The 16001-nt window shown below is 34.9% G+C and overlaps 1 protein-coding gene across 1 annotated transcript in view; it reads left to right on the top strand.

Moving 5' to 3' along the window:
* The first annotated feature begins 2062 nt into the window (after positions 1-2062).
* Positions 2063-16001, top strand: part of LOC129226189 (SEC14-like protein 2) — a 38606-nt gene continuing 24667 nt past the window's right edge. Inside the window, exons 1-5 of the mRNA XM_054860788.1 lie at positions 2063-2210; positions 8370-8421; positions 12372-12441; positions 14970-15013; positions 15451-15513. Of these exons, the coding sequence (XP_054716763.1) occupies positions 8383-8421; positions 12372-12441; positions 14970-15013; positions 15451-15513 (216 nt within the window). The 5' untranslated portion in view covers positions 2063-2210; positions 8370-8382. The remainder of the gene's footprint in view (positions 2211-8369; positions 8422-12371; positions 12442-14969; positions 15014-15450; positions 15514-16001) is intronic.

The raw sequence follows: 16001 nt of genomic DNA, 5'->3' as shown, positions 1-16001 counted from the left end.
TCTCCTTGTGTGCACCCCTGGTTTGCACTCATTTTGTTGCAAAAAGCTAAATATATTCACATTTTATTTCAGCTTAAATAGTTATTAAAGTTACTAAATATCATTTTAAATCAGGTACTTTTCTTAGCAGCTTGCCCCCCAACCCTTGCCAATTATTATTATAATTTTAAATCAATTTTATAACTTTTTTTTTCACAAACTAGTTGGCAGTGAATTATATTAACGAAATTTTACAACCACCGTAAATAATCACCGCTGTTCAAGTTTTTCATGTAAGAAAAAAATACAAAAATACTCGACTGAATTTTTGGATATTTAAAGAAATCCAAAGAGGGTCTTTGGAGTCATGAAATTGCTCTTTTCTACGCGATGACGGGAAATTTTACGCTATTTTTTTCTTCTATTTAACCTTGATTATCGAATATGCGTCACTTAACACATCTTTCACTTTCGAGGCAGACCTTGCAACGCCGTGCAACGCAGCTAGTAGCTGAAATAAGGCAACCGCTGTGTTTTGGAGCTTTCCCCCTCTCCCTATCAAACCTGACGCTCAAATTCGTAAGACTTTTTGGTTCGTCATCCCCTTATCGCCCCTTGAACAACTTAGTATTAGTCAAGATTTTTTTGTTTTTGAATGTTGGGGTTTCGGCTCTTTTTGAGTTTCATTTGACTGAACTATTAGTTAAAATAATTAATTTTTGCCTACTTAAGAACAACTAATTTCTAACTAATAAAATTGCTCTGCTGCATGAAACTTTGCCGCCAGAAGTGAGAATGGACGCCAGAGGAGATAAAATTGTTGTAAGAATGTACGTGTGAGTGCAAGCGACTCGGGAAAGTTTAAAAAAAATGAAATGAAATCAGGCTCTTATTCAGGCCCGTCATTTTGAAACTTTCCGGGGAGGTGGGGGGAGGGGGATGACGAAGGGTGTGCTGTATGCATTTAATGTTAATTTTATCGTAAATCAGCTAAAACTGTGCCCATTTACGTCTAAAAACATTAATTTTCAAGGCCAGGAGATGGCAATTGGCACCCCTAAATGACCGGCCTGTTAAAATAATAATAATAATAATTTGAATTTTGTCATCTGGAATTCAAATTCTGTTTTTAACAATCACGAGTGTGCGTGTGTTATGTAGGCGTGTGTGTTGGTGTGTGTGTGTGGGGGGGGGGTATGTGTGTTTGTGTGTAGGGGGTATGTGTGTGTAGGCATGTGTGTTTGTGTCTGTGTGCAGGCATGAGTGTTGGTAGTTGTGTGTATGAGTGTTTGTGTGCGTGGGGACGGGGTATGTGTATGTGTGTGTAGGCATATATGTTTGTGTCTGTGTGCAGGCATGAATGTGTGGGTAGTTGTGTGTATGGTGGTGTGTGTGTGTGTATGTGTAGGTGTCTGTATGTAAGCGTGTATATATATGTTTGTATGTGTTTGTGTATGTGTGTGTGTATGTCTTTGTGTTTGTGTGTATAAGTAGGTGTGTGTATGTCTTTGTGTGTGTGTATATGTAGGTGTCCGTATGTATGCGCTTGTGTATGTGTTTGTGTGTGTGTTTGTGTATGTGTTTGTGTGTGTGCTTGTGTGTGTGTTTGTGTATGTGTTTGTGTGTGTGTTTGTGTATGTGTGTGTACGTGTATGTGTGTGTACGTGTATGTGTGTGTGTGCGCATGTGTGTGTTTGTGTAGTTGCGTATGTATGCGCGTGTGTGTAGGACATGGATGCAACCTGGAGACGGCTTTCGCTAGAGGAGCAGCATCGTGAGGAGCCGTTCGACGGTGATGCTGCAGAGGGTGCTGGCGGGAAAATAAAATGATAGCACATCAAAACAGTCAAATGAAAGCAATAAGCAATCGTGATTGCTGAAAAACCTCCAAAGGAAAGAAAAAACATAGTTTATATGGAATTATAGCGAAAGCTTGTATAGATAACTGCTTGATATGCAATTTCTCGATAACTGTTTTCGTTCGATTCATGTTTGTGTACTAAACAACTCTTTTTTTACTAAACGAAGATTTTATGCTGAGGAGTAAAAACAGCAAATACAATGGATTTGCAACGATAATCGCTGGTTATCGATGGCATTCTTATCTCTGGCATTATTTTTGTTGTCTAAAAAAAAGATAGGAGGTTGAAGAACTTCTGGAAAGACTGAAGGAACGTGCGAAAGTTCGTTTGATGTAGTAGACTCTCAGATTTTGGATACTGTTTTCAAGGGTAAGTTATATAATTTGCTTTATTTATACAGGGTGTTCCGTTTTAACCTGCAGGACCTTTATTTTCGCAACTGTAAGTCTTAGATGTATACGTACTTCCAATTACAAAAATGTTTAAAATCAGATGCAGAGCTAAGATATTGAAAGTTTGAAGTAAAAATAAAAGTAAGTCAAAAAATACAAAATGTAACTTTTTATACGAGCCCCAAGTCCTCTAACTTATCTTTAGGGAAATCTCCATTAAAAAATGATTCCAGCACAAAAAGTTTGAAGTTAGTACGACCAGTATTCACCGAGATATGAAACGCAGCGTTTTGTGACTTACACCACTTTTCACTCTTCGTCAGTAACACATTTTGGGGGAAAATATAGCGGTTAACAATTGTTTAAATTATGTACACACAGCGGGGTTTTTCAAATTGTTCGAGGTTTTGTAGGGTGTGTTTGTGTGTCACGGCATAACATTTGCACTTATTTTTGAAAAGCAATAAAAAATATAGGTACCTTGTTTTTCTTACTTTGACGAACTAGCATTCTTCTGAAAGGGCGATAAGTTCCAATCTCACCTTCTGTATGGTCCCTTAAATCTTTGAACTTTAATATCTCCTTGAGTTTTGGTCGCACAAATGTCAGGTTTTTTGTATCAGTAATAGTATTCAATGGAGATTATTTCTCTAAATATTGGGTAGGGGACTTAGGGCCCGTATAAAAAGTAAAATTTGTATTTTTTACTCGTTTTTATTTTTACTTCAGACTTCCAATATCTTAACTTTGCATCTGGTTTTGAACATTTTTGCAATTGGAAGTATACAGCTATGACTAACGGTTGCGGAAATAAAAGTCTTGCAGGTCAAAACGGAACTCCCTGTATCAACAAATATTTTCTAAATATCATATGTAAAATATGCATCTGTGTTTTTTATTATATTTCATATAAGAAAAATCAATCATAAATGCAATTTCATCTACTCTATTATAAAAGCAGATACTTTTCATTAGAGACATTTGGAATAATTTTGAACCCTGAACCATATTGGCTAACTTGACGTCAATTCATATTTATTGTAGAATATTTGAATTTAAAAGACTCTGTTGAAGGCTGAATGCTTCAACAGTTCTACCAGCATGCCGACAATATCAGTTTTCTAATATTTTGCAAAATAAGTTGGCAGCACTGTATCTTTTTGTTTAATCCAACAATTCTAAAGTATAATTGTTTGGAAACTACTTTTGAATCCTTAATTGGAATGGTTCAAGTCTCTGGTCCGACACTGTGTAATAGAGGTGGACAATTTCGTTCCTTTTAATGATCCGTTTATCCAAGGCTTCACTCGATGCGCGTCTTATCAGGCTCAGTCATTACTCAAAAAAATCAAAGGCGCCGACTTGCTCGTAAGAGAGCGCTGTAGTATAACCGGGGAAAATCATTTGTTTACGTTAGTTAAAGCATTGTTTCTGCTATAAAAAGTGATGCATTTCCAATCTTTAACGCAAAGATTCAATGATATGGTTAACCGATGTGTAGTACTGGGTGAATTGATGTTGGAACGGCGTACCAGGGCGGTCATTCCAAGCTCGTCATCTTGCGAGATCGAGATTTTCGCTCACGTGATCGGTTATGACATAGAAATGCCAGAAAGTAGCATTTTAATCTACTCGAACGTAGCTTGCGGCTAGGTTCGATCAGATTAGAAGACTACTTTGCGACATTTCTACGTCACAACCGATCACGTGAGCGAAAATCTCGATCTCGCAAGATGACGAGCTTGGCAAGCCCTAATGATTCGAGCCCTGAAGCACAGGGGACTCCAAAGAATTATGGGCTTGGTGAGTTTTCTCTTTACCTTGGCGAAAACTGAGAAATTGCACTTACTGCATCGTCGGCGAAAATTGAAAAATAAAGCTTGCATCGTCGTATATTTGCTTCTTTTTCTAATTCTACAAAATTTACACTTTCAATTTTTATTTATAACACGGTTAATTTATTCAGCTGATTATGTCACATAACAATGGAGAAATAAAATTGATTTAGCGAAATGTTATAACGAGATTTCTCATATTATTTAAGTAGCTCGTTTTTTATTTGGCGAATTATTTTACCTTGTTTTGATTAAAAATCCACGAAAAAGACAAAATAACATACTATTTCGACAAATAAATAAATTAGATCATCGAAAGCATTTAAAGTTTTATTACATATAGTTTTGTTACCTATATATTTATTAAAAGTTTCAATAATCCTCCCAGTAAGTGAAACCATCCACGAAACGACATTAAAAGTTTCAGTAAAATTTTAAAAATGCCGCTAAACAAACTAGAAACATGCGGGACGAAATAACCATTTTCAATGGAATTAGCATAAACATATAATTGTTCAAAGGTTTAAATTATTATTTCTGAACAAATGAGATATGTTTCCTTTACGTTGGAACCATAGCTTTCAAAATCTACAGTTTGTTTCGTCATTGCTGTATTAATAGAGCAAAAATGTTAGTTTGTTAATAAGTAAGTTACCTTTGGATGTCCCGCACGTGACGCATGTAAATAAATTTTATTTTATACTAGAGGACCCGACAGACGTTGTTCTGTTCAAACTTAGTAAATTGAAAAGTTGAAAAAATTTCAATAAACTATCAAGTGCTTGAACCGTTTTGCTGAAAAAATAAGTAAAAAAGAATGTTTTAAGCTGCTTGGTGTCAGAATGCGTATAGTATTTATTGCAACTTGATTTTTCTAATGCCCACTGAGCAGTTGTTTTATTAACTATTTTTTCTCCCGTACTTGATGGTTTGTTCCTTCAGCCATACTCAAAGGATAAAAAGCGTCTTCAGATATTAAGTGTAAAAAAGCTAACTACCCATCTAGAAATCCCGCTGCAACGTCCACCATATGAAAAAGAACAAAACAATCGAAAGGGTATCATTTAAAAAATGATAAAGGTAAAAAAAGTTCTCTGAATATAAGTGAAACCCCCCTCCCAATGTAAAATAAACTTATTCTTCAACTAAAATGACTAAAACTTTTTAAAAACGAAAAAAAATTCTTTGTAATTTGAAATATTTCGCCAAACAAACAAAAAATACAATAAATTACATTAACAGTAGCTTTAAAACGTAAACAAATGATCACGCAACTCTATTGTTTATATCCAAAGTCGCCAAGCCACCACGTTACTGTAATCCAGCGGATCAGTGGGTGAAGCTAACTCCGACCGATTAGCGGGCCGATCTTTTGAACGAAAACTTTTAAAACTTCATATATTGCCTATCTTGTTCTTTCCACCAAAGATAAAGATCGTACACTTCTCCGATCTTTTGTGTACAGAACTACTCTGTTGTAATTGATCACTTCAACAGGCAGAGTCGTCCCTCGCTACTTCGCGCTTCGACTTTCGCGGCTTCACTACCTCGGGTTTTTTTCTGTTTTTTTTTTTTTTTTTCCAATTATAGTCATTGGCATTTTTTATGCTCTCGTGTTAACTGTTTCCTACATAAGATCAACAAAGTATGTCTTTTAAGTAAGGTAAGCTCTTCTGAGGGCTGTAGTTGTACTAGTTGAGGGAGTGGAGGTATAAAATCGTCAAAGAAAGAGCTGAGAATCGCTATCTCATTATAATCGTTAACCCTTTCAGGGGCAGTGATCGCGCTGTGAGACCATCAATTTATAAATTTTTTTCTCTCTTTTTTTTCCGAATTTTTTGAATCAAAATCGCTTGAGTCCTCTTCTTTTTAGTTCATTAAACAACATTAGACAGAAAAAAAAAATCCCTTGGCTCAATTTCTTGTCCGAATCCTCAAATATTCAATTTCTCGTTTGCCCCAAAAATTAGAATTCTTTTCAGATTTTAAAATTTTTAATTAGTGCTGAAAGAGTGAATCATTTTTCTTCATTTTACCTGAGGTATGAATCATATTGTTCTAAAAGATTCAAATTCATTTTTACATGCATAAACGTGTTTTTGTCCTTCCCTAGGGGGGGGGGGGTATGAACAAATGGGAACACCAACCCCACCGAAAAAAATTGCAAAAAAAAAAAAAAAAAAAAATTAACTGAAAAAGCTATGTCTAGATGATCAAATAGATCTACTTGTGGTGTTTTTTCTTCAGATTTCTCAAAAATTAATGACGCGTCCCCGGAAGGGTTAAACACTAACTGAAAAGCATAAATCACTGTATTTTTACATCTGTAATTGTAAATGGTGTTCAACAATGTACTAGATTTTTATGTTGTATACGTGATACCTTAAATGAGGATAATTGTAGAGGAAGAACGGGGGTGCATACGGTCACTAACTGGCAATAAATTCATCATCGAACAAGTTGAGCTACTTTCATAGATTAGTAGTAGTGTGTACGAACTGCATGTGTGTGTGTAGTTTATTTCCCAATAATTAACAGTGTGATACCTATTACGTCTAACATATCTCATTTTCTCATATTTTGTGCATTTTTTTAAGTAATGCAAATGTAATGGTGGCTACGTTTCATGTCTAGGGAGCTCTACCTATGTTAAAAACCTTTTTAAATTTCCTTAAGTAAGTTTTATGCGCTCCAATTAGGAAAATATACGGTTTATAAATACAGTGAAACCTGTGTAAGTTGACCACTTGCGGTGCAGTACTTTGGTGGTCAACTTAAACAGGTGGTCAACTTATAAAGGGGGTAATGGTTTATTTATTTATTTATTTATTTATTTATTTTTTGTCATTTCTTGCACCACGTATTCATTTTTTGACTAATTGACACTTATTCTTTCTGTTCAACTTACTTTCATTGTTTAGCATTACTTTGAAAGAATAATTTAAAATGTTATTCGAATATTTTTAGAGATTATTTTCCCAGAATGGCATATAATGTGTCATGCAAATTTAAAATTTCAGTAAATTGATCAAAAAAAAAGTCTTATTATTTATGAAAAGTTACTCATTGATATTAATAGTTCCTAAAAATTCATAGTTAATCAAAAATTGCAAATATTTCGCTTTATTTTTTTCTCGTGTACATTTATAACCCCATGATGATCTACTCAAACTCAAAAGGTTTACTTATGCTGCTGTTTCATTTAGTTGGTAAAATGCTGGTCTATCATCAAAAGTATTCTTGGAAAGTTATAAAGAAATAATAATAAAAAAAAGAAATTTGCTAAATAAAATTTTAAAAAATAAACCAAGTGGTCAACTTACAAAGGGTTTTTTACAATACTCCAAACCAAATTTGGTGTTCATTAGTGGTCAAGATAGACAGGTGGTCAAGATAGAGAGGTGGTCAAGTTACAGAGGTTTTCCTTCATTATATAAGATATTACTAATCCCGTTCCTGACAAAAGTGGTCAACATAGACAGGTGGTCAATTTACAAAGGGGAGATTCAGTTATCGTGGTAAAGTCTGGAACGAATTAACCGCGATAAACGAGGGTTGACTGCACCACTGCACAACGTATATTGGTAATTAATCCCTTACAATTTTGTAAACTTTTTACCGATTCTGAAAGCTCATAGCAACTGTATTGAATATTTTCTGAACATTTTCACATCCAAAACAAAATATTACGGCTTACTTTTGTCGTGTGCGTTTTCATCCATAAGCTCACCTATTTGCGTTGAAAAAGGAGTTACTTGTAACCCAGAAACACGCGTATGCAGTTTTCTGTAACTTAGTGATTTAAAGTTGTAATAATTTCTTTTAATGTTTTTACACCAAAGTATTTTTTCTTTCTTATTTTCACATGTGTTTCTACATGAAATGTAAACTCATAATTTTAACATGGATATTAGGAAAAGTTATTATTTTAGCAGGGTAGTGGAACCTTGGAACAGCTTACCGGAAGAGGCGGTCATGAGTAAGAGAGTAGATAGTTTTAAGAGGGCCATTGATCTTCACTGGGGATTGTAAATTGACTAAGACCAGTCTAGCTGGGCCCAGAGCCTGTTGCTGGTCGTCTCTTTTGTATTTGTATTTGTATTCTGTCCATTGATATTTTTTTCCTCCATTTCCATAAAAAAAACTTAAAACTGTAATGGCTGACACAGTATCAGTGATGAACACTTAGAATTTACAAAAGTCTAGAATTACACAAATGGACAACTAACCTGGATTTTTCAAGTATCATTAGTTTCTGTTCTTCTTTGCAGCTCTTGTTATCATTTTTATTCCTTTTACAGCCAACAAGTATCTATGGAAGCACCAGAGAATCTTCCAAAACTTCTGAACCAGGTAAGTAACTCATATTTTGAATGTATTTTTTCATCTTTATTCTCATTATCCATTAGATATTATACAAGCGGATGCCGTGAGCTACGTAAATTATATTTTACAGGGTGTTTCTGAACTCTTGGGCAAAACTTTAAGGGGTGAATATTTTAAATATTTTTAATGCATTTAATCGAAGATTGGTGTAGTTTCTACAGCAAGTACGTAGCGAAAATCGGCATTTAACACTAGAAAGACGGAGGGGCCTGTGTGGCCCCTCGCATAGTTTGTTGTTTAATAACTCGGATAATGTCTAACGGAACGTAATGTAACTTCCTGACTTTTCATTATATGACGCTATGTGAATGCTTGTTTAATCATTTTATCATACGCTTCATAGTACTGTAAATATTGATCCTTATACTTAGAAAGACGGGAAGGGCCACAGTGGCCCCTAAGCTTTTTTAAATTATTTTTTTTTTCTTTCTTTCTCCTAATTGGTCTAGCATAAAAAAAGGCCATTCTCTCTGGTTTATCTTGTAACTTACGCTTTGTACAGCCAGTTGGATATCCAAATGCTATAAACAGTACTGACTGCTTCCCAGCCTAATGGTAGCCATTGCTCTTGAAAAGAAAAACGGATTCAAGCTTTTGGCCAGCATAGAGAGAAACACTACAAATAATTGCATACTAAGTTTTTATTTAGTCATGAAAGAAGGTGCGTTGGGCATGTGGACACACTCAGGAAGAATTTTTAAAATAATTCACCCCAAAAATGGGTAGGGGCCACACTGGCCCCTTATGTCTTTCTAGGTATACAGAAAATGTCAGTCGTTCTAGTGTTAAATGACTTTCCAAAAAGTAAAGATTCATAAATATGAGGCACATTTAAATGAAGTCAAACTAATCCAATTTATCTTTTAAATCAAAAGCATACCTGTTTTTATTATTACTGCAATGGGGTCGTTTCCAAAACTTTAAAAGTATTATTTGCTGAAAGAGCATGCTTAAAAACATAGAGAGCAAAACATCTGAGCATTTTTTAAACAATTTGACTAAGTTTAATATTTTTTGAAAATTACTTAAATCGGTGCGCATTCATTGTTTACGTTTTGCCGATGACATCACAAATGATGAAATGCCGTTCCCTGTTGCCATTCGCAGAACGTAATATTTAATTCGCTTCCTTACTCATGAATCGCATCTTTACTCACGTGTATTGGCAACGATAGGATTGATAGCAAGCGTAGAGCGCAATATTTAATTCGCTTCTTGATTATCATAACGTGGAAACGCGGTAGGAAGATAAGCCAAAGTGCATCATTTGTGACGTCATAAAGACCGCGCCTTGTTTGAAAAATCGGACATTTAAAAAAAATTAATTAAAAATAGCTCTCGGGAAAATGAAAGCATTTTCGGGATCCATGTTATTTTTTTATTTGCTTATTCTATCAATTTCATTGACTAAAAGTAGTACTTTTGACAGAAGGAAACAGCCCCGTTACAAAATGAATGTTTTTTTATTTTGTTACTGTTTTGTTCATTGACATTTTTGTTCGCAATTTTAGCATTAAAAACATTTAAAACTAGACTATATTTTCATACTTTTACTTTTGACAGAAGGAAACAACCCCATTACAAAATGAATGTTTTTTATGTTGTTGCTGTTTTCTTCCCAAATAATTTTTGTTGGCAATTTTAGCATTAAAAACATTTAAAACTAGATTACTTTTTCATGAAATTTTGTATGTTTGAAGTTCAATGATTCATTTAAAGTTTGATACTTTATATCTAGAGCTGGTTAGGGGAAGTGGGTCACTGGGATAAGTGGGTCACCTCCCTAAAACTGATATATGCATATGGCTTTTATATATGGCTTGTCACATTTCTTCACATTGTTTGGTTTTGCATATATTTGGGCTGCATGAACCCCTTTGTAGGTCGTAGAACTGATGTCAAACACAACTTCCAAAAACTATATTTTAGGGAGTTCGAGCAATATCTTCCAAAGAAGTGTTTCCAAGTTACTTTTTATCTTAAAAAAAAAAAAAAAATGTACGTTAAACTTTCACGTGTAGCTTAACCTAAAATGCATACCGAAAAGTAATTTTAAGCAAAGTATTACTAATAAATGTCTTAGAGGGGGTAGGGATTCAGTTTACAGTGTAAATTTTCCCTACAAATAGTAAGTGGATTCCCTCACTATGGGGTAAGTGGGTCAGCCCATAAAAGTGATAATTTTAAGATCAAAAGCGCACCTAATGAAAACTGTCCATTAATCAAATACAGGATAACTATGAAGACCCAGAAGAAATTGATTAATACAAATACAAACACAAAAGTGACGACCAAAGCAACAGGCTCTGGGCCCAGCTAGACTGGTCCTAGTCAATTTACAATCCCCAGTGAAGATCAATGGCCCTCTTAAAAATATCTACTTCCTTGCTCATTACCACCTCTCCCGGTAAGCTGTTCCAAGGTTCCACTACCCTGCTAATACAATAATTTTTCCTAATATCCGTGTTAGCCTGAGATTTAAATAGCTTAAAACAATGACCCCTTGTCTTGTTTTCAGTGTCTTTAGCCCCGTAACATCTTTCTTTTTAATTTTAATTTTTTAAACAACTGAATCATGTCCCCTCGGTCTCTTCTTTGCTCAAAACTGTACATTTTTAGCCTTCTAAGCCTGGAATCATAGTCTAAGTGAGAAAGTCAATTTATTAGCCTTGTATCCCGCCTTTGAACCCTTTCCAATACATTAATATCAACTACGAATCAGTGCAAAAGCTGATGAGTATGTATTTGTGAAACTCGGATGAAAGAAAACCATAAAGTATTATATAGCTCAAAGTTTGGAAGTTGAGATGATGCAATTGAAGAAAATACTGCTGAATTTGCAAGAAAGAGTAGAAATAGCGACACTTTTAATTGGAATGATGCAGATGATGTTGAAATTATTACTGAGGATAAAGTGTTAAGGATTCTTCCTTAGCCAACTTTAAACTGACGATGCCATTTAGTGTTTCCAATTTCTCTTCCAAATTATAATTTTAATGAAGTTAATAAAATTGAGCTTAATCAACTGTATTACTTTTATTCAACACTACTTGTGTGTAAACGAATAAATATATGCCTATAGTCTTTATATAAACTCACTAGTCAACATTTCTGTTGATAATCACAGGAATATTCTCTCGATCACCATTTGATTTACCTTGTTTCGAACTATCAAATACATCGCCAGATATTTTGCTTCGAAATCAATTAGTTTTGCACACTGGATGGTAAGAAGGTTGTTGATAACAAGTGTTATAATAATTAAAATTCATTAAAAACTATATTTGCTTTACCTTAATATAAAAAAGAAGAAAAAAAAAAGAAAAAGAAAGAAAATTAATTTGAATTCTGAATTCAAATTATGTTTTTCGCAATCACGAACTGAGACAGGACCCTACTCATTGGAGTTATTGTTTCTAGAAACGGCTTCCCCCCCCCAAGTCTGCTTCTCCTTCTGGGCGGTTACGTGTGCATAGTTGTGTGTGTGTGTAGACCCGTGTGTATGCCCGTAGGCGTGTGTGAATATATGTGTGTGAAGTCGTGTGTGTGTATGTGTGTGAACGTGCGTGTGTGTAGGACATGGACGCCTCCGACCAGGAGAATTGGATAGCTCAAAACCGGAGCAGCCGCCCCGCGCCGCCAGCAGAGGACGGTGGGCGGTGGTGCTGCAAAGGCTTCAGGTCCAAGTTGAAAAAGGCACGGACACCAAAAACGGTCAAATGAGAACAATAATCAATCGTGATTGCTCAAAAAACTTCCCAGTACCCTTGATATTTTACTCTCAGTAATTATTGTCAGGTGTCTGAGATATGTGTGCACGGCTATGTGTACGGCATTTCATTTTAGTTATTGTTTTTACCGTTTTTCTCTAATTTCAATTTTTTTATGTTATTTATATTTATACATTTTTAATGCAGTTCAGGGAGAACCTGTCAGATATATTGACTCCAGATCATACAGATGCTGTTCTTTTAAAATGGCTTAGAGGTAAGAACTATTGCTAAATTTGAATGTACAAAAAAAAAAAGATAATTTGTCATTATTTATGTGAAAAATTAATGAACTATTTAAAGTTATATAAAATTCTTGACAAATAAAAGGAAAATTGTTACACTTAGCAATAAGTTACCACCCCTAAGCTGACTAAGATCAGAACTACATGCAATGTACCAGACAGTTCGGTTATCACATCCAGAAACTGCAGTTTCGTTCTTATTAGAACTCTTCAGTCTGGAATAGTGAACAGCCGAGCTGGAGGCAGATGCCATCTCATTGAAGCTGAGAGTGCCCACAAACTGGTAGGTAAAACGAATTCATTTCACCAGCGAGTGCCCGCAGCATGGTGAGGTTCGACACGTGAATTGAATTCACGAGTCTTGCACACGCTATTCCAGACTGAGGAGCTCTAATAAAAACGAAACTGCAGTCTCTGAATATGATAATCGGGGGCTGCATACAAACAACCTTTACTTCTCTGAAGACCAAGTAAAAATTTGGAGACTGTTGATTGGCTGTTACGTTAAAACGCCCTCCATTTCTTTTATAGCTCGTTTTGCATGCTCTAATCATTGCTTTGTTTCAATACAAGATCTTCTTGACATTATTGGCAGGGAGTACAAACAAAAAAGCTTCAAATATGAATTCAGATTTTTTGAAGAGTGAAATTTCATGACATGCGTTGGATGGGAGGAAGAACACGATCGACGCATACGCGTTAGCTGGCCAATCACGAGTCTCAAAGCTATTACAAGATCCTAACTGAGTAAAGATTGTTTATAAGCAACCGGGCTGTCTGGTACATTGCATGTCATTGTTACACTGTTTCGTGTGATAAGAAGTTCTTCTCCTGGGGTTCCTCTGAGGAACTGAGAAGTGGAAAACAAGTAAAACTTCTTTTAGTCTATTTTTTGGAAAGTTTGCCAATGTAACACTTTAGAAACGTCATCTCGTGATTTATAAAACCAATGGCTGCATTTCAATGATTCGAAGTCTGCACCTTTCCTATTATGAAGTCAAGTGTGTCAGCTTTAGAACAAAAGTCGTGCAAGAATATATCAGTTGCAGTTCTAAAAGTGTGACTATCCACACAATTTGAGCACGGATTTTATAAAATTGATAAGCTTCCAATTGAGAAGAGTCTACCTGAATGAGGGGGGGGGGAAGTAAAAATTTGATGCGCGTGTTCCGCTCATTTGAATTGGACTCTGCTTAATTTAGAGGCTAACACATAGACTAATAATAAGAGTAGACCGAGCTTTCTCATTCTTGCTGATAAAGAAAATTGGTTCATAGATGTATCATGTGACTAGTGGAAGGGCTTGGCGAAGACTTTGGCAGCATGGTTGCTAGATGGCAGCATTATCTATAGTTTGGCACTCGACATGTATTTTAAGACAATGTGTTTTCATTAAAAAAAACTTCCAGGTGCAGAGATTGAACTGTTTTTCTTTTAGTTATGCATTATTTTGACATTAGTAATAGTTTTTGATCAGTTTTCGGTAACTTTTATTTCATTTGGAGCTGTCAGCGTTGGCGTGAACGAAATGGCGTAAACGTTTTGCGTTAACGCAAAAATGTACTAATCGGTATCTTAAATTGAAACTGTAGGTAAAAATCTTACCGTTTGCTGATTCTTCTTGGTCGCTTGCATCTTTTATTGCTTATTGAAATTGACTAAAGAAAATGCACAATGCTATCTAAACGAAAAACTCACTATATTAACAAAATATTTACAACTTAGAATAACAAATTTACAAATCGGACTCCATAATAAAAGATCATTCTTCCGTGTTCCATCAATTCTATTTATTTTATTTCGCGCTGGCGTTGATCGTCTGCTACGATTAACGCCCGCTGTTGCTAGGATATCCACCAGTCACATGGTTTGGTTTATGAGCAGCAAAAGGGTTGCCATAGCTCGGTCTACTCTTATTATTAGTCTATGGGCTAACTTGCATTAGCTAAAGCTGGCATCCCTGAACACTAATAGATGCGTCCATTTCCGCCTGAAACCCGGATGTTTACCTATCCATTTGATGGTGGCCAAACTGTACTAGTACGTGTGACTTATTTAGTTTGCTATTTCGCTTTTTCAATCAAGCATGTTTCGTTACTTTCCTTTACTTACTTTGAATTTTTATTAATCCACTAGTGGTACCCGCACGGCATTGCCCGTAATAGAAAATTAAAAAGGTTTTTTGGTTCGCCTGTATATTTACATATAATGTATGGTGAATTTTCTCGCCAATTGGCTTGGTTACGGTTTCACGTAATGATAATTTCGTTTTTTTTTCCTCGTCCATCTAATGAGAATTTTGTTCTTGAAATTGGAATCGAAAAAGAACCACATCGAATTTTCGAAAAATCGCTTCGAGGTGCACACCCCCATGCTACAAACTAACTTTGTGCCAAATTTCATGAAAATCGGCCGAACGGTCTAGGCGCTATGCGCGTCACAGAGATCCTGACAGACTTTCTGCTTTATTATTAGTAAAGATTTATTTATTCTTTTTCAGCAAGAAACTACGATGTGGAGAAAGCTGAGCGAAACTTTCGAGAGGTAGGTACTGAAATTAAAATATGAAAAAAATCTTATAGGCTGTCGTGTCTGTCATTGAAAAAGAGAGAAAGAAAAACAAATTCACGTTGATACATATAACTCTATAAAAAGACGTAACATGAATGTTAGAACTAACCAAGAAAAATTTAATATGTAAATAAAAAGTGTGTGTAGTTAAAAATTATGTAAATATTTTCTGAAAGTTGTGAATGAGATTTAAAATCACAGAAATATCAAGATATAAATAAATTAAAGAGTGTTTTTTTTAATGTCATTCTTTTTTTACTTTTTAATTGTAGCCAACACCCCTCCCCCCCAAAAAAAAAAAGAAAAAAAAATCGAAATGTAGAACGCTTATGAAACATTTTAAGTTTCTATAAATTAGACCTCCGCGCTGTTTATTGTTTCTTTTAATCTAGTAGTTTCTTTCATTTCAGGTGGATACAAACAGGAAAATGTTTCAAATCAACACGCTGTTGGAGAACTATGTAAAACCTGAGGTAAACTTTGCACACACACACAGAATGCACAGAAAAAAGAGCGAAATGTCAGTTTTTTTGTACGAGTTTAGTTCAATCTGGTAATACTAACAAGTGTTTCTAGATCAGTATTTGTTGCGTGACGGCTGGTTCCTTTCAAATAGAACCAAATAAGTGCTAAGACTTTTTTTCCATCAACTTTGTTAAAAACACTTGATTTATTTTTATGAGTTAATCTGAACTCATAGATATAACGAAAGAAATGGGCCATGATCAATCACCTTAATTTTTTTTACGCGAAATGTTTTTCTTCTTTTTTTACATAAGTGATGGAGTGATGCCTATCATGCTTGAGGTATATATATATATATACAGTCGAACCTCCGTATATCAAACTTCCACATATCGAAATTTCAGCAAATTTCTAAGTTCATTACATAGAAAAATTGTTTCTATACATCGAACAAATCTCTATATATCGAAATTTTTTCGAGACATTCGTAGATTTT

Source organism: Uloborus diversus, chromosome 7 (genome assembly GCF_026930045.1).
Source record: "Uloborus diversus isolate 005 chromosome 7, Udiv.v.3.1, whole genome shotgun sequence".
Lineage (NCBI taxonomy): Eukaryota > Metazoa > Arthropoda > Arachnida > Araneae > Uloboridae > Uloborus > Uloborus diversus.
The sequence above is the reverse complement of the archived record's forward strand: the minus strand, read 5'-3'. Positions and strand labels throughout refer to the sequence as shown.